The 15,484-nt window shown below is 43.0% G+C and overlaps 1 protein-coding gene across 2 annotated transcripts; it reads left to right on the forward strand.

The window, feature by feature from the left end:
- The first annotated feature begins 427 nt into the window (after positions 1 to 427).
- polh (polymerase (DNA directed), eta) lies at positions 428 to 12,340 on the forward strand. 2 transcript variants are annotated; one of them, XM_084322156.1, is made up of 10 exons: positions 428 to 664; positions 1,020 to 1,154; positions 2,026 to 2,258; positions 2,625 to 2,803; positions 3,142 to 3,245; positions 5,978 to 6,097; positions 6,578 to 6,701; positions 7,105 to 7,170; positions 8,310 to 8,482; positions 10,777 to 12,340. In XM_084322156.1, the coding sequence occupies exons 1-10, from the start codon at positions 528 to 530 to the stop codon at positions 11,822 to 11,824; spliced, it is 2,319 nt and encodes a 772-aa protein (XP_084178282.1). In that variant the 5' UTR covers positions 428 to 527; the 3' UTR covers positions 11,825 to 12,340. The 2 variants fall into 2 exon arrangements, with proteins under 2 accessions (XP_084178282.1, XP_084178283.1); XM_084322157.1 differs by lacking the exons at positions 428 to 664; positions 2,026 to 2,258 and having other exon boundaries at positions 1,024 to 1,154.
- Positions 12,341 to 15,484: the final 3,144 nt, after the last annotated feature.

Here is a 15,484-nt window from a genome sequence, read left to right on the forward strand (position 1 = left end):
CGTCAATATTTCAGCGAGTTATGAGTATTTTTGTCTGTGCAGATCACTCACCCTCACTCAAGGCTGACCCGAGCAAGATGGCGGCCCTACGACGACGTCGCTCTCCATTGGCCGGCAGCGCGGGTAAGCTATCTAGTGTTCTATATATATCTATGGTGAGAACCACCAAGAGAGAGCTAGTGCTGTTGTGCAGTTCCCATAGATATATCTATGGATATATCTATGGCAGTTCCTGCTTGCCGCGGGGCTGTATAACAGAATATAGGGAGGGCTGGAAATCTATAATGCTCCCTCTGTCCTGTGGAGGGCGGCAATACGCCTAGACGCGTAGTCCGCCGGAAACTTACAAGAAGAAGAAGATGACGTTTTTACCATAACACGGCAAGATTGCGCGAAATACGAAGCGAAATGGCTATTTCGACGCAAATAATCAATTCCAATGTGTGCAAGATGTGACAACTTTATAGTGTGTACGGTTAATAGTTCTATGTAACGCTAGCAGTAAACGCTAGTCGTTCCGCGTCGGGATGGAATACGGAAAAGAGAGGGTTGTGGCGTTGGTGGACATGGACTGCTTCTACGTCCAGGTGGAACAGAGGCTGAATCCTGCTCTGGTGAACACTCCCTGTGTGGTGGCCCAGTACAAGACGTGGAAAGGAGGCGGGTGAGTTCTGACGCGGCCAATCGATTGGTTGTTATTATGATCAATGCAACTGAGCAGTACGTTAGAGGTAAAGGTAATAGCTTGTAAACGTGAACTCAATAGCTGTGCTTTACCTTTATTTTTCGCTAGCTATTCTCCAATGACACACACACACACACACACACTTTGTTTCGACTAGAGGTGATGATGGCAACTCATTCATTAGCCTTCCCCAACCACTCTAAGGTTTTTCATTTACACAAATGGAACTCTTTGGTTTTTGTCAACAAAGATGTTCAGCTATTCATCAAATGACACCCATTGCCCTTGTCCACAGAGCACTTACTGACTGTACAAACATAACACAATTCTCCAGTATCATAGCTGTGAGTTACGAGGCCAGGGCCCACGGTGTCACCAGGAACATGTGGGCAGATGATGCGAAGGAGCTGTGCCCAGATCTCCAGGTGGCGCGCGTACGGGAGTCTCACGGGAAGGCGGACCTCACCCAGTAAGTGCCAAGACTTCATTCCTGTGATGTTTACACCAGACATCTTGCTGCCTTTAGCTTCGCACATTAAGAGAAACCTCTGGGTCATTTTCGAACAGGCCATGAATCTGGACAAACGTGTGTCTCGCATTCCATCAGGAGCTCCTGGTGGTGCCCAGGACGCCTGATTACTTTTACCAACGGATTTCCAGTTCTGCGTTCACGTTCTGTGATCTGATTGGCCACTGACGTTTCTGGTCGTGCCAATCGTGTGACGCCTGTTTCTATCACCGGTTAAGCTTAGGCACTCTTTCGAAGTTGGTTAAGATTAGAGTTTGTCTTAGAGCAGGGCGATAGAACACCAGCCCTGATTCTAAACTCTAACCTTAACCAACTTCGAAAGAGTCGCCTAAGCTTAACCAGTGATAAACTAGGCGTTAGGTAGTTTGCAGGCTGTTAGAGGTGGAAATGGGCGCGTCACGCGATTGGGCGCACATGTCACATGACCAGAAACGTCAGTGGCCAATCAGATCGCACCAGAAACGTCAGTGGCCAATCAGATCGCAGAACTGGAATCCATTGGTAAAAAAATAGACGCGCCCAGGACCGTTTCTTTCTGTTTGTCTTTTTTGTTGTTTTCTATTCTGTTTTTTGCTCATTTTAATGTTTTATTCTTCTCTTCACATGTTTCTTCTTGTATTTTCTTACTGATGTTTTCAAATGCTGTGGTGCACTCGTGCTGAGAAGGGCGCTATACAAATAAAGTTTGACTTCCTTTACTTACTTACTATAAAGATGCAGTGCTGTCTGTTATGTTGCATTCATCCCTCAAAACCTCCAGAGAGCACAGCAGCACACTTAGTAGGTTAAATAACCAGCCACCATTGCACAGCTACAGGGAAGCGAGTGTGGAGGTGATCGAGGTGATGTCACGCTTTGCTGTGTTAGAGAGGGCCAGTATCGACGAGGCCTATATGGATTTAACCACTGCGGTCCAGCAGAAGCTAAAGAACATGACTGATAAAGCGACAGAGCTTCACCTGCTGAAGACGACTTACATCCAGGGCTACCCACAGGCTTCTCCTGACCATGATGGGTCTGCAGAGGACACCGGCATGGATAAAGGTGGCTATAAGCTAACTGAAAGCTTGCTATTGCACTGAGCTTTGTCGGACAGCTGGGTTACAGCTAAATGGGATCAAAGTCTCATAGTTTGCCCAATTGATCTATCTCGAGCCCCGCCCCCCTTTCCGTGGGAAGCAACAATTGTGTTTGGAGGATCAAGAAAAGAGGGCGGGGCTTGATAGGTCAATTAGGCTATCCCACACAAATCCAGGTTGATCGTTCACATGTCTTTATCAGAGGACAGGACACAAATCTTGGAAAAGTTGACTGGATTGGCAACTTTGGTGCTTAGTTTGTTCAAGGAATTTGCAAGAAATCCACAAGCCTCTTTTCTCGTAAGTGAATGGGTACTTGTCTTGTCTTCAGAGGAGCAGAGGTCCAGGGGTCTGCAGGAGTGGCTGGCGTCCATACTTGTGGCTCCATCAGAGGGGCCAGGCTCTGCGGAGCTGCAGCTGGCTGTGGGGGCTCTGATCGTGGAGGAGATGAGGGCAGCTGTGGAACAGCACACAGGTTTCCGCTGCTCCGCTGGGATCTCACACAATAAAGTACGCTTTTCCCCCTCCTCACTCCAAAGACAGGACGGGTGCCAGCAGTGTGCTTTGCATGTTATAAGTAATATTTGATTCCTTGACATGACAAACTGAGTTAATTTCACGTTTTCATACGAGTGATGTTTTAAAGTCCCAATATCTAAAGCCTGTGTATTTGACACTGTGTATATTATTAATTTAAGACGATTTAAGAGGCTGTGGACTTGGCAGTGATGTATAACATTCACACTCTACATGTTCTTAATTTAATATTATTTGCATACGCTGACTGTTACATGTGAAATGGACATTTCTGGTTGTTTGTCTGAAGGCCTCTGGTTCCTCTGTTTCAGGTGTTGGCCAAACTAGCCTGCGGTCTGAACAAGCCCAACAGCCAGACTGTCCTCCCGTTAGATTCTGTGCCAGAGCTTTTCAACTCTCTACCCATCAGCAAGATGTGAGTACTAAAGCCCCAATCTGTGATTTTTTTTTCTTTACCATGTAAAATAAGTTAACAATGATTTTATGCCATCATAATGCAGAATTTTGCTCTATTTTACTTCCAATGGTTAGAAACATTACAAATGTCAAAATAATTGCAGCCACAAAATACAACAACATGTTTAAAAACCCATATTTACCAGTTATCTAGTATTAGTCCTTTCAATCAACTAGAGCATGAAAACTCTGTTGCTATCTTTTATGTTTCGGTGGTGTGGCCACCCATTTGTCATGTTTAGGTTTAGATCAAAGACGTGTTCTGTGAGGAACTTCATTTCTACAGGTGGACAAATAAGACAACCACAAGACAATCATAGACAATCACTGATTGGGCCTTTAAGCCCTTCCAAATTATTTGACACCATATGCTGCCTGCTGCATAGATTAGATTAGATTATTGGCATTATAATATAATATAATTATTGGCATTATACAGCACCTTACCACAAGCTACCTCATCCCATTTACCTCATCCCATTTATATTGTATTGGAAATAGGGAGGTGTAGTCTGACACCACTGGTTGTTCCACCCGTATAGGGATTTATCATTGGGAAAATGGATTATCGGCTATTGTAACAATTCTGATGCATGCACATTGGCAAGCTTTCCATTTTTGCACAAAATGAGTTCCCTTCTACCACTAACATTATTGTTTAAGCATTTTTGGTTGAAATAAAGGTAGTTATAAGGTTTTTGATTTGTCGTAAAAAAAAAAAAAACTACATTTACCAGTAGGCAGCCTGTTGTTCAGTAGGCTATGCTATTGGCCTGTTAGGCTGTCGCCTTATCCCTGTCACGGCCAGCTGACCAAGCTAGCTAGCTAACGTTAACGTTACCCCGCTAAACGTACTAGACGTTAGCATTATGTCTACTGTCGTGAACCATTTTAACTCGGGGCATGTAGAGGAGTTTCGGGAACGAGTAAAATGTGCAGGTCCTCTTCTCAGACCTGTGGGGCAAGCACTGCACACACATCATGCCGGCTAGCAAGCTAGCTAGCTAGCTAGCTACAAGGTCACGGCCGTTGATACCACGATAGCTAACGTTACAAGCTCAAACCCCTTATAACTACTACTACTGTCGTGTCCATAAGTTCCCTGGCAGAATACTTTGTTTGTGAGGACAAAAGTATACAAAAAGGAGAGAACCATTTTAAATCGGGGCATGTTAGGAGTTTCGGGAATACTGGCTAGCAAGCTAGCTAGCTAGCTACGAACGTTATGTAAAAAACAATAACGTTATAAACTATACACAATATGTACAATGAAACAATGATTTACATTAGTATTTACAGTGATTTACTATGCAGCGAAATAACGTTATACGATTTAAATTATAAATACAAATAAAAAAAAATGGTGGTTGGCTATAAACTGGTGCTGGGTGAAACAGATACTAGCAACAGATTCAAGGTCAGTTATTTTCCCATTGTACGAATTGTTAAGCTTATGGAATGTAAGGGAAATCTGATCCTAGGTCTGTGACTACAGGCAGGTGGCTACGCTGTGGTGACGTCAGTCAGCAGCGCCAAATAGCAGTGTAGTTTCCCAGCAAACAAAAACATAAACGTTGTTATTTTGCTACCTTTACGATTAATTGCGAATATTTTCATGTTGAGCTATAGATTGTGGATGAATATGCACAGAAAGGTACACCATGCCAACGTTAATGCTTTATTTATCTAAAACGAGCCGATTTAGAAATGGTCAATGGGGAAATGCATTAAGTGGAACAGAGGGTGGAACAGGAAAAAACGAAAATGACGTAACCACTATACCTTCCTATACTCTGCATTGTATATTGCACCACAAGCTACCTCATCCCATTTACCTCATCCCATTTATATTGTATTGTAACTACTCTGCAATCTGCATTGTATATTGTACATAATTGAATTTTTTTGTCTTGTTTACACTTGTTTAAGTACTTTACTTTCTATTTTATACTTATTATACTTTTTATAATCATCTATTTTTACCTAGCACACTCTCAGGTGCAAAACAGAAAGAAGCATTTCATACAAAAGTATCCTGTATTTCTGTATGACAACTAATAAAGAAACTTGAGAAACACAAGTACAGTACAACGAAAGGAACGTTGACATCCAATCGGAGTCCAAAAGAAGAGTTTTGTCCATGGAATGATATTTATGATTGTGTAATGAAGAAACTGATTGTATGATTCCATGTGGCAAATAAAAACTCTGAACTGAACTGAACTGAGTGCAAATGTAACAGTAAAGTGCAATAGTAATATACAATGTACAGGTGATTAAACTGGATATAAAATATATAAATTAGTACTACTGGGTGTAGTGCTAATCAGATCCATACGTACAGAGTTGTAATATTAATACAGTGATACAGGTATGAAGACGGTATGATACTGTAGTAGTCATACTGGCCAGCAGCATAACTAGTACGAGTCGGTAAGGGATATGTACAGATATATAGTATCTATCTACAGATATGTAAAAGGATTATGTGCAGGTATGTACAGACAGATGTGGATATATATATGGTAAGAATAAATATGCGGTATATACAGCATTATTGTACATGCTATCCTACAGAGTTATATGCAGGTATATTCAGACGGATATGGATATATCCATGCATAGGTATTAAAAGCGGGATTGGCTAACCACTAAACCAAGACTGTATTGTTTTGTTCCCTTTTTGTGCAGCCGTAACCTCGGGGGAAAGCTGGGCGTCTCCATCACAGAAACCCTGGGCGTGGAGAACATGGGGGATCTCACCCGCTTCTCTCAGGCCCAACTGGGGCAGCATTTTGGCAACAAAACAGGGTAAAAACAAACCAGCACCCCGTCTGCCCCCAGTCACTGTAACCAAAAACAACAAAGAACCGTATACATCCATTTTGAAATGTTTTTGACAGTCTATGTACTGTATTTGCAGGTGTAGTCAGTAGTCAATAGAAGTAATTTTTTGTGTGAATATGAAACATCATGCTAATGTACTCAACCTCTACTGTCTTAAACAACGGATGCACACAACAGTCCAATTTGCCATCTTTAGATGATTAGGTTTGACAATTCATTTGAAAACTTGAAATGGACCTTAACCGTCCTTTGTCTAAAGTATTCAATTGTCCAGGGATACAGGTTTTAGTCTCAATTGGCAATGACTCACCAAGAGCCTGCTCAGACATGCATGAAATACGTCAGTCATCATGATTTTTTTTTATTTTACTTCACTATATTCTCTGAATGTCTTTAGCAACGTCTTCACCGCCTTTATTTACGATGGGATTTTTTCTTTCACAGTCAGTGGCTGTATGACATGTGTCAGGGGATTGAGTTCGAAGCAGTGAAACCCAGGCAGCTCCCCAAGTCTATTGGCTGCAGTAAGAACTTCCCTGGGAAGACGTCACTCGCTACCAAAGAGCAGGTACCAGGCACCATTCTGTCCCCCCCACATCTGTGCGTGTGTGTGTCTGGCTCTCCTGCTGCGAGGCGTGTAGGTGTTTTGACCCCAGCAGACAGGCAGATCAAAGTCACGCTTAGCCTCTCAGTGCTGTTCATTTCCTCTCCTTCATCCCCCACCCCACCAGTGGTAGAAAAGTGACAGTAGGTTCTGACGTTAAAATACTTAAAACCCTCTCAAATGTTTTTAGCTCTGCAGAGGGTTTCCAGAAAGTGATGCAAGATTCTATTTGATCTGTTTCATGCCTGTTGATTTATGGATTTGAGGAGTGATTTTGATGCATTATTGCCTCCCACCCATATTATGTTTTGGGCCCAGAAAGACTGGGCTCGCCTGCTGTCGATGACGATGAATTACTCCCCTGTAGGTGCAGAACTGGCTTCATCAGCTGGCTCTGGAGCTGCAGGAAAGACTGACCAAGGACAGAGAGATGGTGAGGAGGAACCCTTGTTTTAGATCTTCTCTCATTATTTTCTGATAGAAAGTGGGCTCCAGATTTGCATCATAGAGTAATTGCAAATATATATGCACTGCGAAAACCTGTAAGTATAACTTGGACTCTTCTCTGACAGTTTAAATCTCCCTCACACCTGTTCTCATCCTGTTGCATGTATTATCACTTGTCACACCTGTTCTCATCCTATTACATGTATTATCACTTGGCAGGCCTGTTCATAACACACGCTACGAGGGCCATTTCATGCACGAGCAAGGATAATAATGATGATCTAGCATTGATTTCAGGAAGATTCGATAATCAGCCGAAAAATGACAATGTGTTTTGTGTATTCCACTAAAGGGCTATTATCGCGTCTTTCTCTGGAATTACTAGAAATCTCAAACTATACTCGTATTCAAAACGGTATAAAACGGAAATGTACAGATGAAAAAACAATCCGTTTCATACATGTTGACTGCAAGCAAGTCATTGATAAGCGATGGGTGTATTAGACCCATAGCCATAATTTAAGATATATTTTAAGCACTCGCAAATTTCCCCGTCCTCCCATTGATTAAAGCGCTGGCCTACAAGCCCCAATTTGGTCATATCCGGCCAGCTTTGAATGTGTTAAGGAAAGAACCGATGTGGTTCTTGTATAGTATAGTTTAGATATAGCAAGTATAGCATAAGGATATAGAGTAAAAACTGTATATTGTATAGTAGTGTACATGGGACCCAGTGCCTTAAATCCGTAGCCAACATTGTATTGCACTATCTCAGGACTCTAGCATGTCTATTTTATCATGCCCATTTTATGTCTTTTTATTACCTGTTTTTTATGTCTATTTTATTATTAGTATTATTGCACAATCAAAGCGGGCATGGCCACCTGCATTTCACTGTATGCCCTGGTATGTATGTGACAAATAAACCTCTTGAATCTTGTTCTCTTCCTGTTACATGTGTTATTACTTGTCAGGCCTGTTCTCAACCTGTTACATGTATTATCACTTGTCAGGCCTGTTCTCATCCTGTTACATGTGATGTGTTATCACTTGTCAGGCCTGTTTTCATGTCTCGCATCACTTTTCTATGACTGGGTTTAACCGATCCTCTGCTCCGTCTCTCAGAACGGCCGGGTGGCTAAGCTGTTGACGGTTGGCGTTCGCCAGCTCGGGGACAAGAGGCCGAGCAGCTTCTCTCGCTGCTGTGCTTTAGCTCGATACGACGCCACCAAGATCTCCCAGGACAGCTTTGCTATTATCAAGAGTCTGAACGCAGCAGGAAACCACCAAGCAGCTTGGTAATTACATGCGTCTGCATTGGGCTTCTTCCTACTGTGGTATGGTAACGTCAACCTCAGCAAGAAAAAAATATCTCTGAGTGGGAAGCAGGGCATATGGCTGAAAACAAGCAATTATGCTCAGAGAACCTACCCTGGGTTACCACACAAATAATCTACACTTATATTTCAAACCAATGATAGTGCCTTAACACATTCCCTGCCACGGTTATATCCATCAATGTAGCCTCACTGCCACCACTCTAAGCCTATGGAGATGTTCACCTTCTTTGCAGGGCTATAACTTTTTAAATTGTATTGCTAAATTGACATTACTATGGCCCAATGCATTCAACATTCAGATTCAGACAACTTTATTGATCCCGCGTGGGGAAATTCATATTTGCAGCTTCACCAACAAGCAACAAAGACAAACAACAAAACATCTCAACGACAGCACGGCAAAAAAAAAAGAGAAACACTCCATGTGATACACAATCCAGCAAAGTAAAAGTAAAAACAGACAACCAAGTGCAAAAGGCAATTTTTTTGCACATCGATTATCCATCGTTCAGGATGTAGGAACGTTATACTTTTTCATTCATAGATTCATCCAAAAATACCTTCTAGAATATAAGTATGCTATCGTTTTCTACAGTAATTCATAGAACGTGAGTTATAGGCATAAACGCATATATAGATGATCAATTGCAGTTTATTCCCGATACACGCTATATTAAAAAATTCAACTGTATAATCCTATACGTTATGCGTCATCATGCGCGGATGAAAGGGGGGGGGGGTCGTTTATAATTCCATGATCGTCAGTAAATGCTTTATGTAGTATGGGTGATATATTGATCAGATCGGTTTGCAGTGAAAAGAATAAACAATTGGGCTGAAAATAGCGTCGGCGTCCTCTTACCGTGCGTCAATGAGACTGGCGGTGAAAGATCCCAGGTATAGGACGTCGATCGCCTAGGTCCATTTCCGGTTTGTATGTCGCAATAAACGCCGAAATCATATCGATTATTAAGTTTATAAAGCGTTCGATATGTACTATAGTGTCTGTCGGGAGCCTTGCGACAATATCTGACGGCCGGATGAATTTAATCGACGCACAGCAGCCATATCCTGTTTACCAGTGTAACTCGCCCGACCATCCACCAGGCGGCGGTATTGAGCCGTGTTTTTTTTTTGCCGTAAGGTCCAGCTGCAACGCCGGAGGTGTATATCGCTGCTGGCGGGACAAAACCTCATAACTCCAAAAACCCAACTTTTCAGCAGATGAAAAAAACGAACACAGATTTGAGGGCGAATAGAGTTACGAGGTTTAGACAGACGATTGGTTTAATGCTTTCCCATTGTGTAGACTTTGTAAAACCACACACACATGGAGGATGATCTACTGAGTTGATAAAGATAAAAATATGGAGTTAGGAGGTTTTATCCCGCCAGCAGCGATATATGAATTATGAATGCCATGGCGAAAAAATTAAATTTATCTCAATATCGCTGTACAGCATGGTTTGGCAGACAACGCATGGCCGGCAATAACGCTGTACAACGTGATTGGCGGGGAATGTGTTAAGAAATGTCCACGCCTGTTTTTATAAATGATATCAATAATGAATGTCCTGGTAGCGAAATAAACCTTTACATTTCTGTACTCTTCACCCTTGTGGAAATATCCTGTCTTTACTCAAAGTAACATGAGAGATTCCACCACATGGCACATGCGTAGAAGCTGGTCAAAATGGCTTTTTGACAAATGTATCTGTTGACATTCTGTGTTGTAAGTAATTTACCAGTGACTTAAAATAGGCAAGAAAAACAATGATATGAATGACAGATTCTTGGATACGGGTGTCTCCATTCAAAGAGATAGGAGTCTGATCTTGTTAGTCCCCAGTATCAAGATGGTGGCAGTTAACTCTTTAGACGGCATCCCATCTAATGGGAATTCAGCAGAATTACAACCCTCTCCATGCACAGTGCATTCTCCCATCACATGTAGAGCACTCCCAATACAATATATAATACAATGTAAAGAGTGAACTAAAGTTCAATTGATAACTAAATAGTTGACTTTCTTTATTTCTATTAGAAGGGTTTGCAATTATATCTGCTCATAAGGTAAAAGGTTTGTGTGATGACGACTGAACTACGGTGACCCACCACACAGAATACATACGACGGAAACGCTGAACTACACTTAATCCAATTGCAAAGTGAACATCACAGATTGAACCAGTCCCATGTAAAATCTGACATTCTCTCTCTCTCTCTTTGTATTCCTCTGTCTCTCTCCCTAGGAGCCCACCCCTCACCCTCCTCCATCTCTCGGCTAGCAAATTCAGTGACGCTCCCTCCGCTGGAGCCGGGGGAATTGCTGGCTTCCTGTCCAGTGATGTCACTTCCACCCAGGGTCTTTTCTCCGCCACTCAAACCTCCTCCGGCCGGTCGTCTTCCGGGCTGAAGCAAGACTCTACGCCTAAACAACCTGGCGGCATTCGGTCTTTCTTCCGGAATGCTGCCGGGAAACCGAGGCAGGGGACGGCGGAGGAAGAGGTGGCCGTGGAGGAGGAAGATGAGGACGAGAATGAAGGAGGCAAAGGAACATCTCTCCACTGTTCTTCCCCCCTCCCTGCGTTTTGCTCTGTTGTCGAGAGCCATTCGGACACTGTCCCCGTCTGCATCGTCGCCCCCGATAGACTGTCCTCTCACTCGGCCTCTTCCGTGCGCGGCTCAGGCCCCCATACTGGCATCTCTTCTTTCTTTCAAAGGAAGAATCTGGAACGGAGCTGGCAGCCTCCAGCCTCTTCCTCGAGCGAGCCTGAAACTGGGAATGTTATAATAGGAACCAGTAAAGACACTGTGGGACATATGTCATCTGGGATTGACTCAAGACAAGGGCAGGCTGAGGTAGAACACGTATCGCCACTACCTGCATCTCACCAGCCCGGGTCCCTGTCTGAGGGGTTGAGGGAGGGAACCCCCCCGTGGAAGTCACAGTCTTCTCCCTCATGCCCGAGTCTTACACCTGACACCCGTCAGCAGCCTCCATGCCTGGCCGAGGAGGACCTGCTGACCTGTGATCGCTGTGACCAGAAGGTCCTGGCCTGGGAGATGCCTGAGCATAACGACTACCACTTCGCCCTGGACCTTCAGAGGTCGTTCTCCTCTTCATCGCCCGGCAGCGTCTCCGTCCCTCTCTCCTCCTCCCTTTCCCCCCGAGCAGGCACTCCTCAGTCGTCCCGGGGGAAGAGTCGGGCTAGAGGCCAGTCAGGACCCCAGGCCAAACGGTCCCGCCCCCAGGGGGGTAGCACAGGCACCCTGGACTCTTTCTTCAAAAGGAACTGAGGATGCACTACAAAACCTTTCTCTTATAGAGGAATTTTAACGTTATTTTCTGATAATGCAAATACAGTATGACTGTTGATAGAGAAATGACTGGCAATAGAAAGAGATAACACCTCAAAACACGATCGCCTTAACCATTTGGTTGCCGAAAACGTAGAACTACGTTTCTGTCGCCCAATCGCTGAGTGCCGGAAACGTAGATCTACATTTTTCTCACTGTATTTCTTTTATTCGCTATTGCCATTGATAATTCAGCGGGGCACCTTGTACATACTGTTCTGAGTGTGTCTGAGCTGGCAGACGGTCTTATACCGCCCTCTTAACGCCTTCGGCCATTATTGCACCCTGTTAGGGTTAGTTTATTTTCTCTACCGAGCTGCGGCGTGGGGGCGGGTCCTAAACACTCCGGAAAAACACACACTTGTAGGGATGCTTTGGACTACTGACCCCGCCCGCCCGTTGAAGTGCAATGCCCAACAACGTCGGAGACAGGATCGCTGTGGATAACTGGAATGGCGATAAGATAATTGGATTCTTTTTTTTGCATTACATCAGATACCAGGTAAGGACACTATATATGAAAGCTTGCGTTGATCTGATATTTATTTCTACCGCGATTGAAGCTATCTGTGTTTGTGTGTGGCTGTTTTCTGTTGGGTTGCAGGAGGGGGGGGGGGGCGTGCCGGTCTAAACCACATTGCATGCTTGCACGAGGAAGGATAATGATGATCTAGCGTTGATTTCAGGAAGATCCGATAATCAGGCGTAAAATTACAACGTGTTTATTGAATTACACAAAAACGCTGTTTTCGCGTCTTTTCCCTGGAATTGCTCAGAAGCAACCAAACTATATTCATATTCAAAACGGTATCAAACGAAAATGTACGGATGAAAAAAGAATCTGTTTTTTGCACGTTGACTGGAAGCAACTCACTGAGACTCGACAGCGTTATTAGACCCATAGATATACTATAAAATATAGGTTTAGCTCTACAAACTACAACTACGTTTACATGGGGTTAATGGACAGCAAGGAAGGGGTCACTTCCCGGAAGGGGCGTGGCACTCAATGTGTTAAACAGCTATCAACACATCAAGCTATTGCATCTCTTTGGAGAAATATCATTAATCACGTGTTTTTCCTCTGAGCCACTCCAAGCCAACAAAATACACCTTCTGTCGGTAGTTCTGTGAGAGTGGAATGCAGTGTAATCGAAGAACTACACTGACCTGAGTAACTAAAGCACTTGAACAGCAGGCAGTAGTACCAAACTATTCTGAGGCATTACCTGTGATTCACTAACTAAAAAAACTAAAACTGTGCCGTAAAGGAGCCAAAGCTACCGGGTGAAAGCCGGTGTGGCAGCAGCCTTGGCTGAGTCAAGCTCTCAATGTACACACATCACAAGACTGTACCTCACCTTCATGAAGTGCCGTAGTCAGTAATACCGTTTAGCTTTGAGCAAGATGACGCTGATCACTTTGTGCTGAAAACTGACGAGCTTTGTCTGAATATCACAAATGTTTCCTATCCTTTTTGTGAGAAGCTCCTATGATGAATAAGCAGCCTTGCACATCATAAATACACACACAACCTCCCGGCTCCCGACCACGCGCGCTCGCATATCACTGTCAAATTATCTTTGACTCCCACACGTGCGCCCGTATTCCGATCCGTGCAATAATATTCACAGGGGTATATATTGTCATTTGAAACAAGTTACCAATGCATTGTCCTGTGGGATTATGCCCCCCCCCCCCCCTCTGCGAAATTAATTTGTATCCCCCTCAATCTCTCTCTGCCTGTCTGCCTCTGTGACTGTCACTCAAAGCTCTTATGGGCGGAGCCCAGCCCAAAACAGCTTGAAATCTTGAAGTGGAAAAATGCTGCTTTAGAGTACTTGATTAGAAATACAAAACAATGATTTTTTTTTTTAATAACTTTACAGATGTGTTCCATAGACTCACAGGAATTGTGTAAAGTTGCCCAAATAGTGAAAGGAATAGCAATACATGTCCCCTTTAAACAAAAACTGACCAGCTTTGTCTGAATATGACATGTTTCCTATGCTTTTTGTGAGAAGCTCTATGATGAATAAGCAACCTTGCACATCAGGAATATTCAAACACAGTAATATAAATCTAACACAAAGGTCCTTGTCCTTTTCAGTCAGGCACTATGTTGGTAACACATTATGATAATGATGATGACTATATAGAGGTTAATACCTTAATGTCCAAACATCTTACATACTTGTAGCTGCAATGGAAATAAAACTACTGACAACCCAGTCCTATCATCGGTCTTTTGTTTCATCTTAATTTGTAAACATTTGGAGATGTAGGAGCAGATCTCAGTGCCTATTTGCAAGTGATGAGTGGATGTGTGTGCGTTTGTAGACTTCATGAGTAAGCAGCACTTCACTGTGGGTGTGAATCAGCAGTTTTCTTGGTGACTGCTTGTTTGGTGGTTACCATATTTTGTTGAGTTCTCTGACCTTTGAGATAACTTTGTTCTAACCGAGGAAAGCCATAATGTCCTAACTGTGCCCCCACTTAGAGCTGCCTTGTTGTGACTATTCAATTAGATGTTTTCATTAAAACAAAATTAATGAACTTTGGGCTTTTGTTTGATTTATTCTAATTGTAAAGAGGCAAAACTGATAAACCTCTTTATATACTGTATTTATTTAGCTTTTTTTAACTTAAATTTTTTCTAAGTTGCTTTTCAGTCTCTTACACACATCATCTGATGTTACCCGAGTCATCACTAGATGTCACACTTTTACCAAATGAGGTCCATGTTAGGACTAGGACTAATAAATGTCAAAATATTATTTCCCCATGTTTGTTTATATTTATGTTCCAGAGAGCGGTGCTAAGAGACCCTTGGTTAATCTGAAGAACAGAGCAGCAGCCTTGTGTGTGATAAGACCTGGGAACAAGTCACTGCCTCTTTCACGTTATCACAAGTATTACCAGAATAATACCTAACAATATGGATACAGTGAAGGATTCCTGTCCTTTTTAACACTACCACAATTGACCATATTCACATATTCACATGGTGGCCATTTTGCTCTTATGTCATGCTCAGATTGGGATTCCTTTCCATGTGATCTGGCCAATGGACTACTGACCGTGTCACTTAGTTACTGGGACTAAAGGGAATATTTATTTTCATAAACAAAAAGGTAAATATGAGTTATTCACATTCAGTAGACTAATAAAGAAATCCACAGTTCTGTGGAGGGTGACGTAATGAAAAGCTTTGCCACTGGAGTCTTTCTGGCTAAATTATTGCCACTTGTCTGAGTGCTATTGCATAAATTCTGGGTGAGTTGCATGCGTTTGTTTTTCCAATACATTCTCAGTTGGAGAAACCCTCCCCTATTATGTTTTAGATACAGTGTTCTTTTACAGCTGATCGGGTCAAACAGTTTCTCGTGTCTTACATCAGCTGGAAAACAGAATGTCAGGAGCCGCACCTTAGCAGTACCTCATGAAACAATGCACTCTACCTTACTGTAACCAGTCATGCTCCCTACAATGGTAACCAGTAGACGCACAAGTCAGTGACTGATGACGCTGTTAAAAGATGGATGGATCTGACAGTATGTCAGGTCAATTACATCAGACACGGTTGATAATACAACTTTT

The sequence above is a fragment of the Notolepis coatsorum genome (genome assembly GCF_963971535.1).
Source record: "Notolepis coatsorum genome assembly, chromosome: 9".
NCBI classification, from domain to species: domain Eukaryota; kingdom Metazoa; phylum Chordata; class Actinopteri; order Aulopiformes; family Paralepididae; genus Notolepis; species Notolepis coatsorum.

Coding starts and splice junctions, on each gene's coding strand:
- polh (XM_084322156.1), top strand. CDS start 528: ATGGAATACGGAAAAGAGAGGGTTGTGGCGTTGGTGGACATGGACTGC. Junction 2,804..3,141: donor CTGGGATCTCACACAATAAA/GTACGCTTTTCC, acceptor CCTCTGTTTCAG/GTGTTGGCCAAACTAGCCTG. Junction 6,702..7,104: donor CACTCGCTACCAAAGAGCAG/GTACCAGGCACC, acceptor ACTCCCCTGTAG/GTGCAGAACTGGCTTCATCA.